General features: G+C 42.7%; 1 protein-coding gene across 1 annotated transcript in view; it reads right to left on the bottom strand.

Moving 5' to 3' along the window:
- The window catches only part of DSP (desmoplakin), a 51986-nt gene extending 49084 nt beyond the window's left edge, over positions 1 to 2902 (bottom strand). The window contains exon 1 of the mRNA XM_088054029.1: positions 2855 to 2902. Within this exon, the coding sequence (XP_087910155.1) occupies positions 2855 to 2880 (26 nt within the window). The 5' untranslated portion in view covers positions 2881 to 2902. The remainder of the gene's footprint in view (positions 1 to 2854) is intronic.
- Between the last annotated feature and the right edge of the window lie 14216 nt (positions 2903 to 17118).

Raw genomic sequence — 17118 nt, 5'->3', positions numbered from 1 at the left:
AATCTGTCCTGGAACGTCCTTGTTCCAAAGGTTATAAATCACCTTCTTTGTCATTCAGTAGCATACACACAAATTCTGCCAGATTCAGTAGAGACCCTGATACTTCTGCCTTTTGGGTGGAAAAAGACAAGGCTTTTCCTAGCCTTCCTTTCATTTTCCTTTTAAATGTATTTCTTGCTGCTGGATTATCATCCAGCAGCTAGGAGAAGGTGGAGCTGTCAGCATTGTTTTTATGATGGAAGAATAAGGGACATAGATGTGTCCAAGTGTCCAAGTGTTAGTGATATTCACATTCAAGCATGCTAAAACATTAGAGCTGGTCATAATTTTGCCAGTAACAATAGTGATGAAATACTTTCCAAAAATCTCCCCTGTATTTTGGCATCTCTGGGAGGTGCCAAATGAGCCAAAAAACTAATGAGATGAGACAACGTAACAGCTGTGCTAACATTAGAAATATAACAAGCAGAAAACAATGCAAAATTATTATGAGTAAATGGCAAACAAGCTGATTTACAGACGAAGATTAATGTTCATTGCTTACAACAATATGTTGTAAAACCATCAGACATCATCCTTAGGACACATCTACACTGTCATTGTGGTTTGCTCCCTCTTTCACTCCTGGGCCCCTGATTGTCCATACCACTTATATGCTGGTTTGCCCCCAGGCTTCTACATTGAGAAAATCAACTCTCTCCCTCCCAGAGGGCACAAAATTCCCAGCTCTCAGCTCCAAGGACACAAGATGCTCCACTGCCTAGGTCAGACTTTTCTTCCCAAGGTGGACAGGGTTTCTTTCCTGAGCAGACCACGGGTTGTGAAGGCTTGCTCGTAGTCTCTTGTCATACTGAGATATGAATTTTGCTGTGTTGCTTCATCTGGAGCAAATGAACAGCTTTCTGCAGGGATACTGGAAGGCTGCTCCAGGGGAAACTGTGGATACAGTCCTTCAGTGAATTAGTCCATGTGGATTTTTTAGCAACAGTCCATCCCCAGGAACATCAGTTAGGATTTTTTGTACTCTGGCTGGCTCTGTTTGGTTAAACCTGCTCTGAGCCAATTTTGTAGTAAAAAAGCACCCTGTTTCCTCTACAATCATCATGCTACTAGTAATGAGAGGGATCACCCCTGTAGTAGTAGCAGGAGTTTTCCTTAAAACCGTTTCAGATTTCAAACAAGCATTTCAGATTTCTGTCACAAAACCTGATTTCCTGTATGTTTGCAGAACATACATCCTTCATGCACGTTATCCTCCTTGGCATCATGCCCATGAGAGATTTTGTGATTCTGTGAGAGGTCTGTGGGATGCCCTGGTTTAAGATAACATCTATCATATATACAGTACTGCATGCAGAGCTACTTTTAAATAAACACACAAAAAGTCAGACCTAGAGGTGCCCAGGACTTTCATGTTCTGCTTTGCCATAATTTCCCTTCTAGTTTCACATGTCCTCAAGAAAATCAGGTTTTGCCTATCAAATTGACTGATGGGTGTATTCTATATGCACTACCACATATTTCATGCATAGCAAGAATAAAAACATCCTTCTCCAGAAGAGCGACTGCATTCATTCATTCATTCATCTACATTTCCTTCCCTTTAATCCCTTTTTTCTGCAGACTTTGATGAGCTGAAAACCATGTGCAAAATTTACACCAACATACTGAAAAATCCACTGCTGTGTGCCCTTGTTTTCGATGGGAATAGCCCATCAGGGTGCTTGTTCTAACAAGCGCGATACAATTTTTGCAGCAGCAAACAAGTTTTTATCTAGCATGCAGAACTTATTCAGAAGGTATTACTTCTGCTGGGACTAGAGGCAGGAATGAGTCACATCTCCTTAATACACATGAAGTGCCCTGCCCCAAGGAGTGCCTCTGTTTTCCTCCCTTCCCTGTCTCGCGCGCTCTCTCTCAAGCCTTAATTGTCTTGAGTTATAACGCTTTTGAGAAATCACTCTTAAAATTATGACTCCTGTTAAAGTTAATTAGACACAAACCCCAGCCAGGAGAGCAGGCATAGTTTCATAATTGTTATTCTAGCTGAAACCAGGAGGATTCCCTGACCACAGGAAGTTCAAAGGACCAGCAGCAAAAGGAGGAGATAACCTCTGTTTCCAGAGAACACTTGGGATGCCAGCGGGTTTATGACAGGAGCTTTGCCCTAAATACTGTTTGGGGTGGAGCCTCTCACAATGATAAACAATAGGATTTCTACAGGGCTGAAGTTTGTAACAGCACCACATATTTAGGCATAGGCGTGTTATAGCAACACGCATTCGGTGCATTTTAGAGTCTTCTCTCCCTGGAGCTGGGTATCGCCTTAAAAGAGGAGTTGTTGTCCCATGTGACCCATTAGGGGAAAAAAATATGCTTCACTGAGGCCACATTATTTTAACAAACAAAATGTAGTCAATTTTACAAATTTACAAAGCCAGAAGACATTTGAATCTACGACATTTAAGAGAGAAAGGGAACTTCATGTATTTATCAATATTAAAATAAAGTCAAAGCAAACTAATAACCTAAACCTGCAAGAGGATAGCAATAATTGTAAGACTGTACTCAGAAACACCCTGCAGCGTAATTTCCATTGACTTTATTGACTAAATTCTCACCCCACAGATTTTTCTTAAGCTGCTTCCACACATAAAATTAATTTCAAAGTCTTTTCAAAGATGAATAATGTTCTTATTTTTTGAGCATCAATGGCGTATTTAATGATTTAGAAACATGCACAGCAGAGCCTTTGCCCAGAGGTCACCACAGTCTAGGTAAAATAAAGCTAGAACAGACTCAGAACAGGATAACAGCTACCTAATATAAACATTGATCATATATGCAGACTTACAAATATGGAGATGGATGGAGAAACATTTCAGATGCCGCTGTTTAAAGGGTTCATGCATATACAGAAGGTTTTGGAAAAAAGGGGGGAAGGTCATATGACTCAGTGTCAGGATGAAAGCCAGTTTTGTTAGAAGGCACCAAGCTAGGCTCTGTAAACACATGTGGTCTAGTATGGTCTATGGTCTGGGGGGAATCTGGAGCAGCCTGAGAGCAAGATAAGAGAGGAATGTGTGAGCAGATACAGAGACAGGGGTCAGGAAGGGCATCGCTTGTGAAAGCAAGAGGCTCAAACTCAGTGCAGAGAGACAGGAAAACCTGGAGAGGGGGGTGTGAGGGGGAAGCGTGGCAGGAGGGAAGGTTGACTTCAGCAATAGATGCACTTAGGATAATCCATGATGTGAAGCAAGGACTTACAAAAATACCATTTTGTTTTTTTCCTGCAAGTTTTAAACACTGATGATTTCTGTTTAAAGAGCACATTTTGTCATTTTTTAAGGGATTCAAGGAAAAATGTCTGTGTACAAGTTACAGATCTTACCTCTCCAGACCTATTGACATTATCTTTCTCTTTAATACCTGCAAAGAAGAGGGCTGGTCACTTCTTGAAAAAAGAGTGATATATTTCTGCATACAATATACATATTTTCTGTGAATGTTATAATTTTTTTAACAGAGGTCAATTTGGTCCTGTATTAAGGATTTACTTCAGTAAAATTGGTACAGTGTGAGCTTTGGCAGCAAAACTTTGTAAGGCAACATGGAGGTTCAGGAGCAATGCAGGCATGGATAGACATGGCTCAAAGTGGACTTCATTGCTGCTTGAAATCCAGCAGGTTTACAGAGACCCACGATCCCATGGCTCCCACAGCCTGCAAAAACGCAGCTTGTGCCTCCAGCGCAAGAGAATGGGGAAATTCATCCAGCTGTGGACTGCCAGCCCTGCAACTGCAGGAATCTCAGTCTGCTTCAGGTAAAGGGTATTTTTTCCACACCTTCTTCTCATCTGTGAATGCACTCAGACACTGTCAGAAGGCCAGCAAAGAACTGCCTTGCAAGAACACAGGAAACACAATAAACAGATGGATATGCCAGCATGAGATGGCTGAAAGAGATGCAACAGAGACCATTTTCTAAGTATGCTCTATCCTGCATACAGCCATAGCTTAAAACAGTGGGCTACTTTTCACAGAGATTAAATTTTAAATCCAGAAGGAACCAGTTTGATAATATAATTGGTCCCTGGCACAGGGCAAACTGTGCAATCTCACCTTGTAAATCTAATCTTTTATCAAACCTACATTCTGTGGCTGAGTTAAAGCATAACTTTTGGAAAGATAGGCAATTCCGCTTTTACTTCGGATAACTGTATGTTGGGTGGTTAACGACTTCAAAAGGGAAAGATCATCTTTAAAGGATCATTTTGGATCACAGGTCTATGGAGATGACAGTTTGACTTCCCCTTATCCCTGGATTAGCAAATAGTGCGACAGCACTTGAGTCCTGCTCTGCTATGGGAGAATTGGCACCTTGTATGGGACCAGCCAGGAAAGCTGAGGTGGGAAAGAAAGAGACATGACAAAGGGATACTGAGGTGGAAATCTTGTCTGTATTTCCAGCCACATTACTTGATCTGCCAAAATATTTTTAATCAAAAAAACAAAGCTTTTTTCTCTTTTACCCTTAAATCATCCCAGCTACCACAGTTCTACTACTGCATCTTGCATTTGACCTCAGAAAAATAGCATAATCAAAAAAATACCTTTCAACAAAAGAGAAAACCACAGTAAAATAACAAGGCACATTACACCCCTATTATGTGGCTCACAGCCAGGTAGGATGGTCTCAAGGTATGTTATTAAGCAGAAATAATAGACATTTGATCCTACAGATGCAAAATGGTGGACTCAAACAAACAGAGCAAGCACTCATGCGCGTGCTGTCCATCTCCTGACTCACACGCGCAACACTGGAATGTGTTACTTTCACAAAATATGCCTTTTATCTTGCTGCAGCTAACAGCAGATCCGTGGTTAGGAATTTTTCAGGCATGCTTCATTCAAGTGGTGCTGCCTCAACAGAGAGCTGCTGTGCCTTTCCCCTCCCCTCGCAACCCTGCCAGGCAGCATATCCTGAGGGAGGCCTGGCACACTGGAAAACTGGCTCTTGCCAAACTCACCTCCTGAAAAGAAAAGTGGTAATAACATGGGGCATGGCCAGAACTGAGAAATCCTCGCAGTGGTCCTCTTGTGGCATGATCCCTTTGCCTCCAGGAGCTCTGACTGAAACAAGCAGGATTGGTTTGGCATAAGAAAAGGAAATTAATTTCATCCTGTGAAATAGCACTCCATGCTTATGGTGCCTTGGAGGATTTAGCAGAAGATTAAGTGTTGTCTGACACCAGCTAGGAATTCTTATACCTAAATCTCTTGACTTAGACTAAGAAATATAAGTGTCCATCCACATTGCAGGCAGAATTTTTAGTTCTTCCACTTATGCACAGTAGAACCAAGGTCTCCTGAGGTGCAAAAGAACAGCAGGCTAATTTTAGTGACTGGCAAATAAGTTCAGTTTGTACAAACATGATGCCTGGAGAAATATTTGATTTATGATGAAATAGGTTTGTTTCTAACATATAAGGCTTTGGCACAGAAATTCCCTTCTGGATGATGGAGTTGCTATATTTATAAACTGCAATCTCATCAAGACAATTACTTTTTTTTCACAGCATGTTCTATTCATGGCCCCTTCTGTTATATCTGTTGTCTTTACACATGTCCTAAAGAACTGGGAAATACAGGCAGGTTTCCACCCCCCAACATATGAAATGAAATTATCCCACTCTTCAGTTAGCTTGTTTGAATTCCAGCTAATTAAAAGGCATGAGAAGAGGGTAGGGATCTGGTCCTCTGCCCCTCTTGCATTACCTGGGAGAGCTGAGGCCCCTGCCCTGCTCCCCAGGCTCCTGCAGCTTGCTTGGGAGGTCCAAGAAGGATAGTGGTCTCTCTCTGCAACTTGTGATCCTCGATGCTAATCTGAAAATCGCCAGATTAGAGGAACGTTTGATTCCACACACTGAGCCAAACACATCTTGCATTTAAATCTGTTGATATCAGTAGCTGTGCACAAGGGATGGATTTGCTGCACTGCAGCTAACCACTGAATAGCAGAAATTGCTGGTTTCAAATATGTGTGGGTTTATCTCCTTTATGTCTATACTGTCCTGGCCCTGCTGGCCTTGGCCCACCTCCCTTCTTCATGTGATTGCTGGAGTGATGCTATTGAGCATCATCCCCATGTGGAATAGCCAGGCTAGGAAAGTACTTCAGTGTGGACAGTAGAAAGCTTGGGTGAGCACATTCAATGGGGAAAGAAGCATAGAGGCTTCAAATTTTGCCCAGAGAGTTCCAGCTCTCTTCCTCCAGCAGTGATCCTCATAAAGAAACATTGCTCATGAAAAATAAGTTTGGATAATGCTATGATGAATATGATTGCAACAGTGCTAAGAATCATGTGTTTTTTCAAGAGAACAGAAGGAATCATTTTCCTTTTCTCCTCTCTATTAATGAGAAGTGATCTGAAACTGTCCATGGTCTAGAAATCCATCTTTTGAAAGGAATCTTGCCAATCCTCTGGTAGGTGATATTTGACAACCTACAGTGTAAGCTTGCAAAGAATAGATGAACAGGTTACACATACAAGTTTTCGTGTATTCCAAGCCTTTACCTTAAAGCACAGGCTGTTCACAGGTATTCCCATCACACTTAGTTGTGAAGGACTTTCAACTGACCAGACGAGAGTTTTGTCTCAGAGTATAGCCACCTTTACAAGAAACCACATCAACATGCCAACCAGACTCCCCCAGGAGATATTTCCCACTGACTCTTTCCAAAGTCACACTGCATCTGACCTTTTCCTGGGCCAGGAGGAGAGAATTTGCCTCTCACATGCATCCCTGACACAGTTGCCATGGAGCTGCCCTAGCACAAGCAATGGATGTGGGAGGCAGGCAGCTCCTACCCTCCCATCCCCTCACTATCAATAAACCATCCTCCACACTGAGTTGCAGGTAGGAATATGTCCCCTGGATGAGTTACAGGTAGGAACATGTCCCCTGGATGAGTTACAGGTAGGAACATGCCCCCTGGCTGGCTGCCTGCCTCGGTTTTGCCACTGGTGGCTGGGAGTAATTATCAGCCTGCCCTGCAGAGAGCATGAGGTGGTGTTTTTACAGGTCTAGCAAGCTGTGATTATGAAGGGACCACAATAAATGCTGAAAATAAACCCACATGGACAACCACCAGTGGAAAAGGAGTTCTTTGCAGCATGGATCCAGTCAGCTTTCCATTTTCCACACTCGAGGAAATGCCCACTTCCCTTGGCAGCTACAGGTCCTTTCTGCCTCAGTGTTGTACCAGCGAGCCAGGAACGTATGCCACTCTCTATTTGCACACTCTCCAGCTCCTCTCTGACATTCACTTGCCTTTCAGACTGAAAATCACTGTCCAGGTTAGCAATCACACTACCAACAACAAAAAGGAGAGAGAGAGAGAGAGAGAGAGGGGGGTGAAAAAACCAAAAAAGCCTGTGGTGGTATAAAACAGACCCTGCAGCAATGGGGCTGGGTAGGAGTGATGCCTGCACTGCCAGACTGTGGTGCTAGGAGCAGGTGGGATTTCCTGCCTTCATCTGTGGGACCCAAGGAGATTGAGAAGATATAACTTTTACAGGGCGATATAAAACCCCCACATGCTCTGGACAATCAGGCAAATAGGAACTGGAGCCTGTGTGCTGTGCATATTCACTTTACATCGGCTCCAGCAAACAAAGGGCAGGCAGAAAGGAAAGCCTTAAGGCTTTTTTAGGTAGGAACTCTCAGCAGTGCCAGGGAGAAGAGGGTAAGCTCCAAAGAGGTGAGGGAGGGTCAGCCTGGGAAGATTCTGCTGCAACCTGGCCCCCTGTGTGAGCACTGGCAGGAGACCCGACGGGGAGAAATTAAAGGAACTGGTTATAGAGGCTCTGAACTTATCCCTGCCCACAGCAGAGGCTGAGCACACCCAAAAAGAAACTGGGACAATTGAGCCCTTGGGGATCTAATGCTGGCAGCATTGACAAAAAGAGTAGGACTTCAGGATAATTCAGTGGGTTGTGATCTTTTACTCCACTTTTCCTTATTCTTGTGCTATTTTCATTCAGAAAAATGAATAATCTGTTAATTTTGTTCCTCCAGGAAAGTGTTCCTCTGTTTAAAAGGAAAGTTTTCAGAGATGCCTTAGTGAGTCCCATTTGTTTTCACTAGGTTTTATAGTTACTCAGACAGCTATTTTAGAGAAGCTTTGCTTGGAAACCAGGGATATGGATCCAGATGAAAGTTAGGGGCCCAAAAATCTTCAGACAGGCATTTTCCAAAGCCCAGCAGGGTAAAGTGCTAAACTTCCTTCTACTGGGATAAACTGTTCACCAAAGAAATCTTACCTCTCCCTTCTTTTCTTCATAAAGGAAAAGAGGGGGAGAAATTTACATTATCCTGACACAAGTGTGTTTAAACACAGTCAAAATCTTCTGCAAGTTCAACCCATGATTTCACCCAGTCCAAGCCAAAATGATTGCTTCTCACTAAGCCCCTTGTCAGTACATGCAGTGTGATAAAGTATTAGCATTTTCATAGAATGACAGACTAATTTAGGTTGTAAAAGACCTCTTAGATCATGAAGTCCAACCATGAACCTAGCACTGCCAAATCCAGACCTTATTTCCTTTAAAGAAACAGCCAATCTTAGCCAGTTGCCCAGGGATGCTCTCATTACATCACTACTATACAACGTAATTTCACTTAATCTGAAATGACATAAAGAGATTGTTCCTGTTGTGAGGTTGGGCTGTATTTAATGCAATATAATTAAAAATCTTTCCACATGTCCTGCATGCCTATTAAAGCACTCTAACTGTACCTGCTAGGAGAGCACTTTTGCAGAGAACTCGTTTGGTATCAGCCAAGTTGTGAGGAATTGAAGCCCTTCTCTGGCCATCAGTGGGAGTAGCTGCAGTCCCAGTGATTAATGCAGCTATTAAGTTACAAAGAAAACTCTTCATCTGACTGTCCTCTGACTCAGCCAAAAACAAACTTGCTTTATCTCTCCTTCTCCAGTCCAGGCCCCCTCCCTTGCTCCTTTTCCACATCAACAAAGGAAAATGTGGGACAAGATGAAAGAGCAGGGCCAGGGCTTTCATTAGCATACCAGGACAAGGAAAAAAAGGCAAGAAGCTCAGGGAAGGACTCGGTGCCCAATTCGTGCCTTGTAACCAATGCCAAGGAGTTCTGTGTGAAGCAACACGGTTGGTGTGCAGTGTTTAATGGAATTTAATGTTGCTGCCTCCTGCCAATACCAAATGTCATCCTTCAACATGGTTCTCAGACAAGCTCTGGTTTTAATCCTGTCTTCCTTCTGACTCAAAAAAGTCATGCAGTAATCAGCACAGAAAGAGAGCTCATAAACCCATCCTGCTGAATACCTCTGTTGAAAGCTTTTTATTTGAAGCTACTTTATCAAACTGCCTGTCACATGGTTTTAGCTTTATTAATGATGTCTCTTCCTAAATCTGCTTAAAATATATTTTACTATGCCATGTAAAAAGGCAGCACTGTATCAGGAGGTTTCAGTGCATACAGAATAATTTACAGCAGCTAAAGAGTCCAAAATAAATTTATAGTTCCACTATTTGTTATTTTTTATTACTGTGTACTTTCAAATGTACTGTGTATTCAACCTGAAAATACAATATAATCCAAGCAAACAATACTGATAATAAGCACTGAATAATAGCTTTTATATCATAGAAGGATCTCAGCCAAGCTAGACATTGTCTCTTGCCTGCGAATATTACAAGTGACACAACAGATAAAAGAGGGAAGAAGGGAAAATCCATGCTTACTGTAATTCCCAGTAAATTTTCCTAGTTAAGCTGGCCAGATAAATCTTTGCTACACAAATATTTTCACTAGGATGGTACATTTTGGTATGGATGAACACACTCTTTTACAACTAGTCCTGACCTGCTACACTCTTGGCTGGCTCAAATAAAAGCAGCAGTATCTTCCATTTCGGGAATGGATGGGGAAGAATAGTGTCTCCAGGTGATGTCAGGAGAGTCCAGTCCTTTTTGCTACAACGCCCCAAATTGTGACTCACCCTCATAGCTGTGTGTAAATCCAATCCTTCGGGATGTTGCTTCTATGAGCCCCATCCTACTCTTACCTCCTTTTTCCCAAATGGAACAAAAAGGCAAGGGACAGTTTCCAGAATATGCTTGTGCCTGCTGTGTTTGATGATTTATTTCATCCATTTACTTATGTGAAAGCCTTCTTATCTGGCTGGGGAAGATGCTGAGCAATCCCTCTCTGCATGCTCAGCTCCCATCCAGGCCTAGACGAGCCACAGTGAGATCTCACATAACAACATGGGATAGTGACAAGGTTTCTTCTCCCTACAAAGTTTTGCTTATCACGCACTTAAGCTTCTGTCCTCTTCTGGAAAGAGGCTCCTACAGCACAAAGGGCACCCCAAACTTGCTTAGACCTTTCTACAATGCAGGAAATAGAACTATAAAATTTGTGAATAGAGAAACAAGTCCTGCAATGTCTTGCTCTTCCTGTCTGCTCTTCTCTTGCCATTGATAAGGAGCAAAATGGTCTGCTGTGACTACACAGGGCCTCATGAAAGAGCACAGGCAGGAGTGAGCTACAGTGTCTCCCTTTCTCCTTACTGTCACCACTGTTGGTGGAAGCATCTAGCAGCCATCTATCACCCATCTATCATCTATCTGTCTATCTATCTATCTATCTATCTATCTATCTATCTATCTATCTATCCATCTATCTATCCATCTATCTATCTCCATCCATCCATCCATCCATCCATCCATCCATCCATCCATCCAAATCAACTGTAAATTTTCTCGCCACGCTGATGACATCCCTCCATGGCCATGCTTCTGCATTCACTTTGCCTTCCCCCAGGGGTGACATCTCTCCCAGTAACTGGTGAAAGCTCCTTGTTTTTCTATAACTCCTTAATTACCATGGCAGTAATCTTCCAGTAACTGATTTTGCTCTTCCAGTAATTACACCTAAATACAGGTATTTAGGGCTGTAATGGACACATAGGACAACAGATCCACCAGAGTACCTATAAAAATTGGGATTTATACTCCACCCAAACGCTGATTTCAGTAAGCACACGTGTACATTATCTCCCAGTTCAGTGAGGATTTCCACAGATGTCCCTGTGTTGCTCCTGGAGGCTCCATTTTCCCGGCAGACCAGTGGTTTGAATGCCTGACACATTTGCTGGTGCTGCATTTGGCGCTGGTGAGCGTTGCTTCCTGTGACTGAAATGAAGTCAGTCCAATCAACCATTATCATTATTATTAACTGATTTCCCCGTCCTATCCCTTCCCTAGAGAGTGAGCAACCAACCACCCAAGCAGAGAGGTACCAGGCATCCTGCAGTACAGCCTCTTCCAGAAGAAACCTGACCTTTCTGTCAGACACGGAACTGCGGATGACATTCGCTTCCACGCTTGCTTGAGGAATGCTCGTCTTCTCAGCGGCTGCACAATGCCCATGTGTGGAATACAGGCTCTTCTGACATCTTCAGATTTAGCAAAGCTCAGATACACATTCATACCCGAAAAATATGCAGGAGATGTTAACCTGTTTCGTGCAACCCCCCCTCCCTGCTACTCAGAGCTTGCAAACACACATCTCAGTGTTAAGTGCGTGCCCACAAAGAGTCATAATCAGGTCAGAAATATCATGGTGGCATCTGGACAGCACCCCGTGCCCTAACTTAGAATGGAAATAACTAAGAAATACATCTGCTACTTTCTTTCCAAAATGTTAACACTCTCACGCTAAGTGCTACACATTTGCGTGTGTTTTTCTCTTTTAGGACACTTCCATATTTGTGCCAGCACTGCTGGATTTTGTAAACATGTTAACATTATTTGCATTATCTTCACTTCTTAGCCAGAAAAAATATCAAAAGGGATTGTTTCTGAATGGTCTAAGTAGTCAAAGCTGGATATGTCCTACATAGTAGACTCATGAGGTTTACATTAATACATTGTGGTTGGAAGAAGGACATTTATGGCACATTTTTACACAGAACAATTTTCACTGAAAGAGATGAAAAATGGTTGTTGGGGCTTTTTGTTACAGAGACTCAAAAGTTGGAAAAATACCATCTGTTTTCATTAAAATTAAGAAACATTATATTTCCTGACCTTGTTCTTTATTGACTTTTTTCTGATGAACCTCTTTGATCATAGTTGTTTTATACTTAATTTCAAATCAGCACAGACAAGGTCGGTACCTCTCTGCATAACAAAAACTTGTATTAATCCCTGCATTAATACCCATACTCAGACTTGACAGGCCATACTTTTTTTTGTGTGACACTGTTTGTGGACTGTATCTAGTGTTGCTATCCAAGCACTAGTTAAGTAACACTTTAGGGAATATTGGTAATATTCAAGCCAAATGCTTTCACATGTACCTACATGACACACACTCTGCTGCCAGCAAACACGGTAACTAAATCTTTCTGAGGGGTAGTCAGTGCATCTCAGATAACTATGAGAAAATAAGAGAAAAGGGAGATGGGATTCCTGCTGTTTCTCAGCTTGTCCCTGTGGGGTTTCCCACAAGGCCTTGAAGGGTTGCTGCCTTCAAATCATCAAGATCAAATGCATCCAAATGAATTTGCCCTGCTAATTCAGGCCTGAGTGCTCACGAAAATGTTGGGGTTTTTAATTCCTACTTTGAAATATCTTGCACAGGCTTCAGAAGAGGCAGCCCTCTGCATGTCTTCCTGCCATCTCCCAGTAATTCACTACTGAAAGGAAACCACCAGAAAAAAAAATTGGATCTCAGATGTTTCAGAAAATTAGGGTTTTCCATCTTTTATGAAAAGAATTAATGGAAAAACACTATCCAGAACGACCATAAAAATAACCCCTTTTTTCTTCAGCTGGCTTTAATCTCTCCCTCACTTTCAGCAAGGACGACTCCCAGTGGTGGTCCCAGATCAGATGCCATAGATGAAGCAGCTGCAGTTCAGAGCACAGTAAATCACTTGCAGATAGCCAAATTTGCCACAGATGCAGAGCCAACTCATCCAGCAATGTACAGGACAGTAATGCTCAGGAAGCAACTTTAGTTTCATCAACTAAGGTAGCTTGGGTGACGCCTTTGCCTGAAGCACTGCCCTGGCTTTCTGTTGCAGCCAAAAAAAAAAGCTGCTGAGTGTGGACAAATCATGGAACAGATTAAAAAGTAGCTGAGCTGACGCATGTTCTTTGTATATCATCTTCTTTCAATGTACAATTCAATCCAAACTCCTCAGGCATCAAATGGTGGACTGGGGATGTGACTTATTTTTTCCACCATTATTAAAGAAAAATCCACAATATGGTTTTAGAAAGGATCAGCTTGAAGTGATGCCCACCCAAAAGCACAGAAAGCACCTCGCTCCAAATTGCATAAACATTCAAGATAACACGTATTTTTTTAAATATGCTTTTTGATATTGCTTCACAAATTGCATACGCAGAAAATGTCTCCACGTTCTGTTACAACAGACAACTACAGCTTTGCCAATACACCTGCACAAAGCTAATGGGAAAGGTGCTTAGGTCTCCCTGGTGACAAAGCATCCTGTGTGCCTCTTGCATTTCCCTGGACACAATAAGAGTATATGTGTAGCACCTCAGAAACTGAAAAGTTTCTTTAATATCTAAAGTAGGGAATGGAGATATTTCACATCTTTCAGAAGTTTGTGATCTGACTGATAACAGTCATGCTACGACCTCCAAACCATCAAGAAGAAGCACTAATAATTTGCAAAGAACCTGAGGTCTGCAACTAGTTTTTAAAGTATATAAATCAGAGGGGGTGAAAAAAAAAGAATTGAACAATTGTTTTAACTCTTGGTGTTTTGCAAACATGACGAACAATTGCAAATACCACTGTAGTTCAGGGGCATGGGAGCTGCTGGAAAGACAAGCAGTACCTTTTTGAACAATCTGAGGCATCTATCAGGGCAGAGTATGGAGATTTATGTTAACAGAGGCTTCAATGTGCCATGAGTACAAGGTTTGGTCTAACCCTGCCCTCCAGCCTGCTGCAAGCTGCAGGAGAAGCCCCTTGACTCCCATGGCCAGTGGGTCAGCATCACAGAAAAAACAAGTCAAAACAACTTGCAGAGCACAAATGAAAAGCAAAAGCACGTTGCCAAGAGATAGAGAGCTGGAACAGGGGTTGGTGCATCTCACTTCTGGAGAAACAGCCACAGCTGGTACTGAAGGACAAGAGCCGGTGAGCTGGGTGAAGCATTTGCAATTCAAAGGGGTGATGGTGCCAGAGGCAGAAATGGAAGCCCAGCAAAGCCTCTGCTCTCCCGCCCTGAGCACGACAGCAGAGGAAGGAGTTAGCATCACATAGGTTTCGCTTTACTAAAAAGATTTTTGTTTTGTTTTGGTTTTAAATCAACGTGCCTGCACCTGTCAGGGAGAAACCATCCACTCAGTACAATCACGGAGATCTAGAGGGCAGATCCTCAAGGATCATCCATCACGCCCTGCTCTGGAGGAGTTGAAAAAGTTGTAATAAACACAATGCAAGCAAGCAAAGGCTGGAAGGAGAGATCAAAGGGTTTACCCGGCTTGCCTCGCTGTGGGAATGGGGAGTGCAGCTGCGTACATGAAAGGGTTACACCCAAAAAATTAAGGCCATTGCCAAGCAGGGTGGAAAGAAAATCTGTTTACAATTGCAAAGCCTCATGCTTCCATCATCAGGTGTTACAGAGCAGGAATCGTTCCCTGCTAAATTTTCCAATTAGCTTCCTTGACTTTTTTAAGCATGTAGTTTCCTTTCTTATTATTTGTTTGGAAAATTCTTTTCCAGAGTACTGTTCCCATGCAAACCAAGATTTAAAAAAAACAAACCCCAAAAAGCTCTGATGTCATTAGGATGAGCCGTAGGCCAGTTCAGACAGGATTATAATGGGAAAAAACCCCAAAAGTTTCAACTCTGCTCTGATTCAGGTTCAAATCTTCATTTTCAGCTGTAACAAAAATAGTGATAACTTTCTGTGTCCTTATAGAAATGCAATCCATGGAATAATTTGAAGTTTTATCACCCTCTCCCTCCAAAAAAAAATTTCAAATGTAAAGTAAGTTACTGTTGTTTTCTCTCTCCCAGATCAAGTGCAAGTTCAAATATGCCTTTATGTTTTCAAAGTGGTCAATTTGAAAATAAAACTTAGAAAAATTGAAAGAAAGAACATAGTAGTATTTTGAAAAACAAGAATCAGGACAGCTACTGACTCGGTGATGGATGATATTTGGAGGTCTGAGAAGCTTAAGATTGGGTCTTCAAGGAGAATGTGTTCAGTACTGCAAAGATGAGTTAAAAAGAAGAAAAAGAAAGGAGCTGACAGGGAACCCTTTCAGGCCGTACGTCACTGAAGATGAGGCAGGGCCTTTGCTGACCCTTCAGGCTGTTTGCTGGGAGGGAACTCAAACTCATCCTGTTAAGAGATAAGGTTAAGAAAATCATCATCAAACAGCTGCATTGAAATGCTGCTAATAATATAGCATTCTGCTTTCCTGGGATGGTTTAAAAGCTTGCCATATTTTTATTGGACTTTCCAATGATGTCAGTTCGAGGCAGGGCTTAGACGAGTAATTGCTAAAGGGCGAGTCTAAAAAGGGTATAATTACCGAAGGGAGTGTCTGATGTGGGAAAGTGGCATTCCAGCTGGAAGGAGAGATGGGTCGGTCTCTCCTGGGTTCCAATGGACTCCCAGATGCCGCTTGACTATTCCCAGCCCCATGCAGTCAGTTCCATCCATGCAATGCTACCGACCTCAGTTATTCTTTAGCAATTACTCAGGCAGCAGCAATTTCACGTCCAGCACTATTCACTGTCACCGTGCTGGGAATGCAAGCACATCTCGAATCCCTAATATACGTAACCCTCAAGTTATTGCATCAGGCCAGGGTTGCAAAACAGACAATTGCTGACTTCAGTAAGGTTGCATGGGTGTAACTGAGAATAAAATTTGGCCCATAGCATTGGGAAGGGTTTCACTCTAACGTGCAAGAGGGAAGGGGAAGAATCCTCCTTTTGAAATGGAAACACTACATCCCCTGCTGTCCATCTCCTGCCCACAAAAGTTGCTCATCCTCCTCTTACAAATGAGAGGAATTCGAGGTGTCATTCTATACATCCATCCTCCTTTAAACCACTCCTTCACAGTCACCTCTCCCACAAATGCTGGCAAGCTACTAAATTGGCTGGTAAATAGTTTAAATACTCTGTACCAAAACTGCCTTGTGGCCCTGAACTGTGTAGCTGCTCCTACATCCATGCCCGTTAAACCATTCCTTTCATTCAGCTTTTGGGTCTTGCCACTCACAAAGCCTGAGAGCCTTCCTCTCAGACAAGGTGCCACAGTCAAACTGCCCCAAAATGTACAACCACAAGATGGTGGGATCACAGCCTCATCCAAGGCTGTTCATCAAGCAGTTCAATCTCCTTGTCTGGTGTAGCCTGATGAACCCTGCCAGATCCAGTAGCCTGGGAGCCACTCGGTGATGAGAGGATACAACTACCCTGGAAGTAAAACCACTCCTAACAAGCTACAGTTTTGACACGCCTGCTCTTAGCTGCCTTCCCATATGAATTTCTGTGTCTTCTTTCTGTACCACCCTTCAAATACAAAGTAAACTCCCAAAAGGAGTTTATTTTGCAGGCTTTTGCAAGAGCTTCTGTGTTGGTCTGGGAGCTTAGCTTCAATGCCCTGGTTAATATAACTCTGAGTTAACAAAAAGCTTCAGCAAAGAGCTGGCCCAAGTGTGAAGGTTCTGTTATGGTGCACTGGCACTCTAAAGGCTGGCATGGCTGAGAGCATAGCACACAATGATCAATGACTCCATGCACTCTGCACCTTCACATTTAAAGATTTCAGTTGTGTCATCTTATTTTTCTCCCTCACTGTTCCCTTTCCTTCGGGTACAAAACCACAGGTTCTCCTGGTTGTTCTCCCTGTACCAACTACCTTCAGGATTCGATCAAAATGCACTTCACTTTCATTTGAGCCTTGCTACCAAACTGATTTAATTTCTTTCAGCTCCCATCTCTCACACTTCACCATGCCAGCCAGTACCAGTGGCAAGAGAACATCACATCACCCAGCCTCACCA

Source organism: Pseudopodoces humilis, chromosome 1, assembly GCF_049639895.1.
Source record: "Pseudopodoces humilis isolate 2021_Gansu_Grassland_sample_001 chromosome 1, ASM4963989v1, whole genome shotgun sequence".
In the NCBI taxonomy this organism is placed as follows: domain Eukaryota; kingdom Metazoa; phylum Chordata; class Aves; order Passeriformes; family Paridae; genus Pseudopodoces; species Pseudopodoces humilis.
This window is presented reverse-complemented; position numbering and strand designations above follow the sequence as displayed.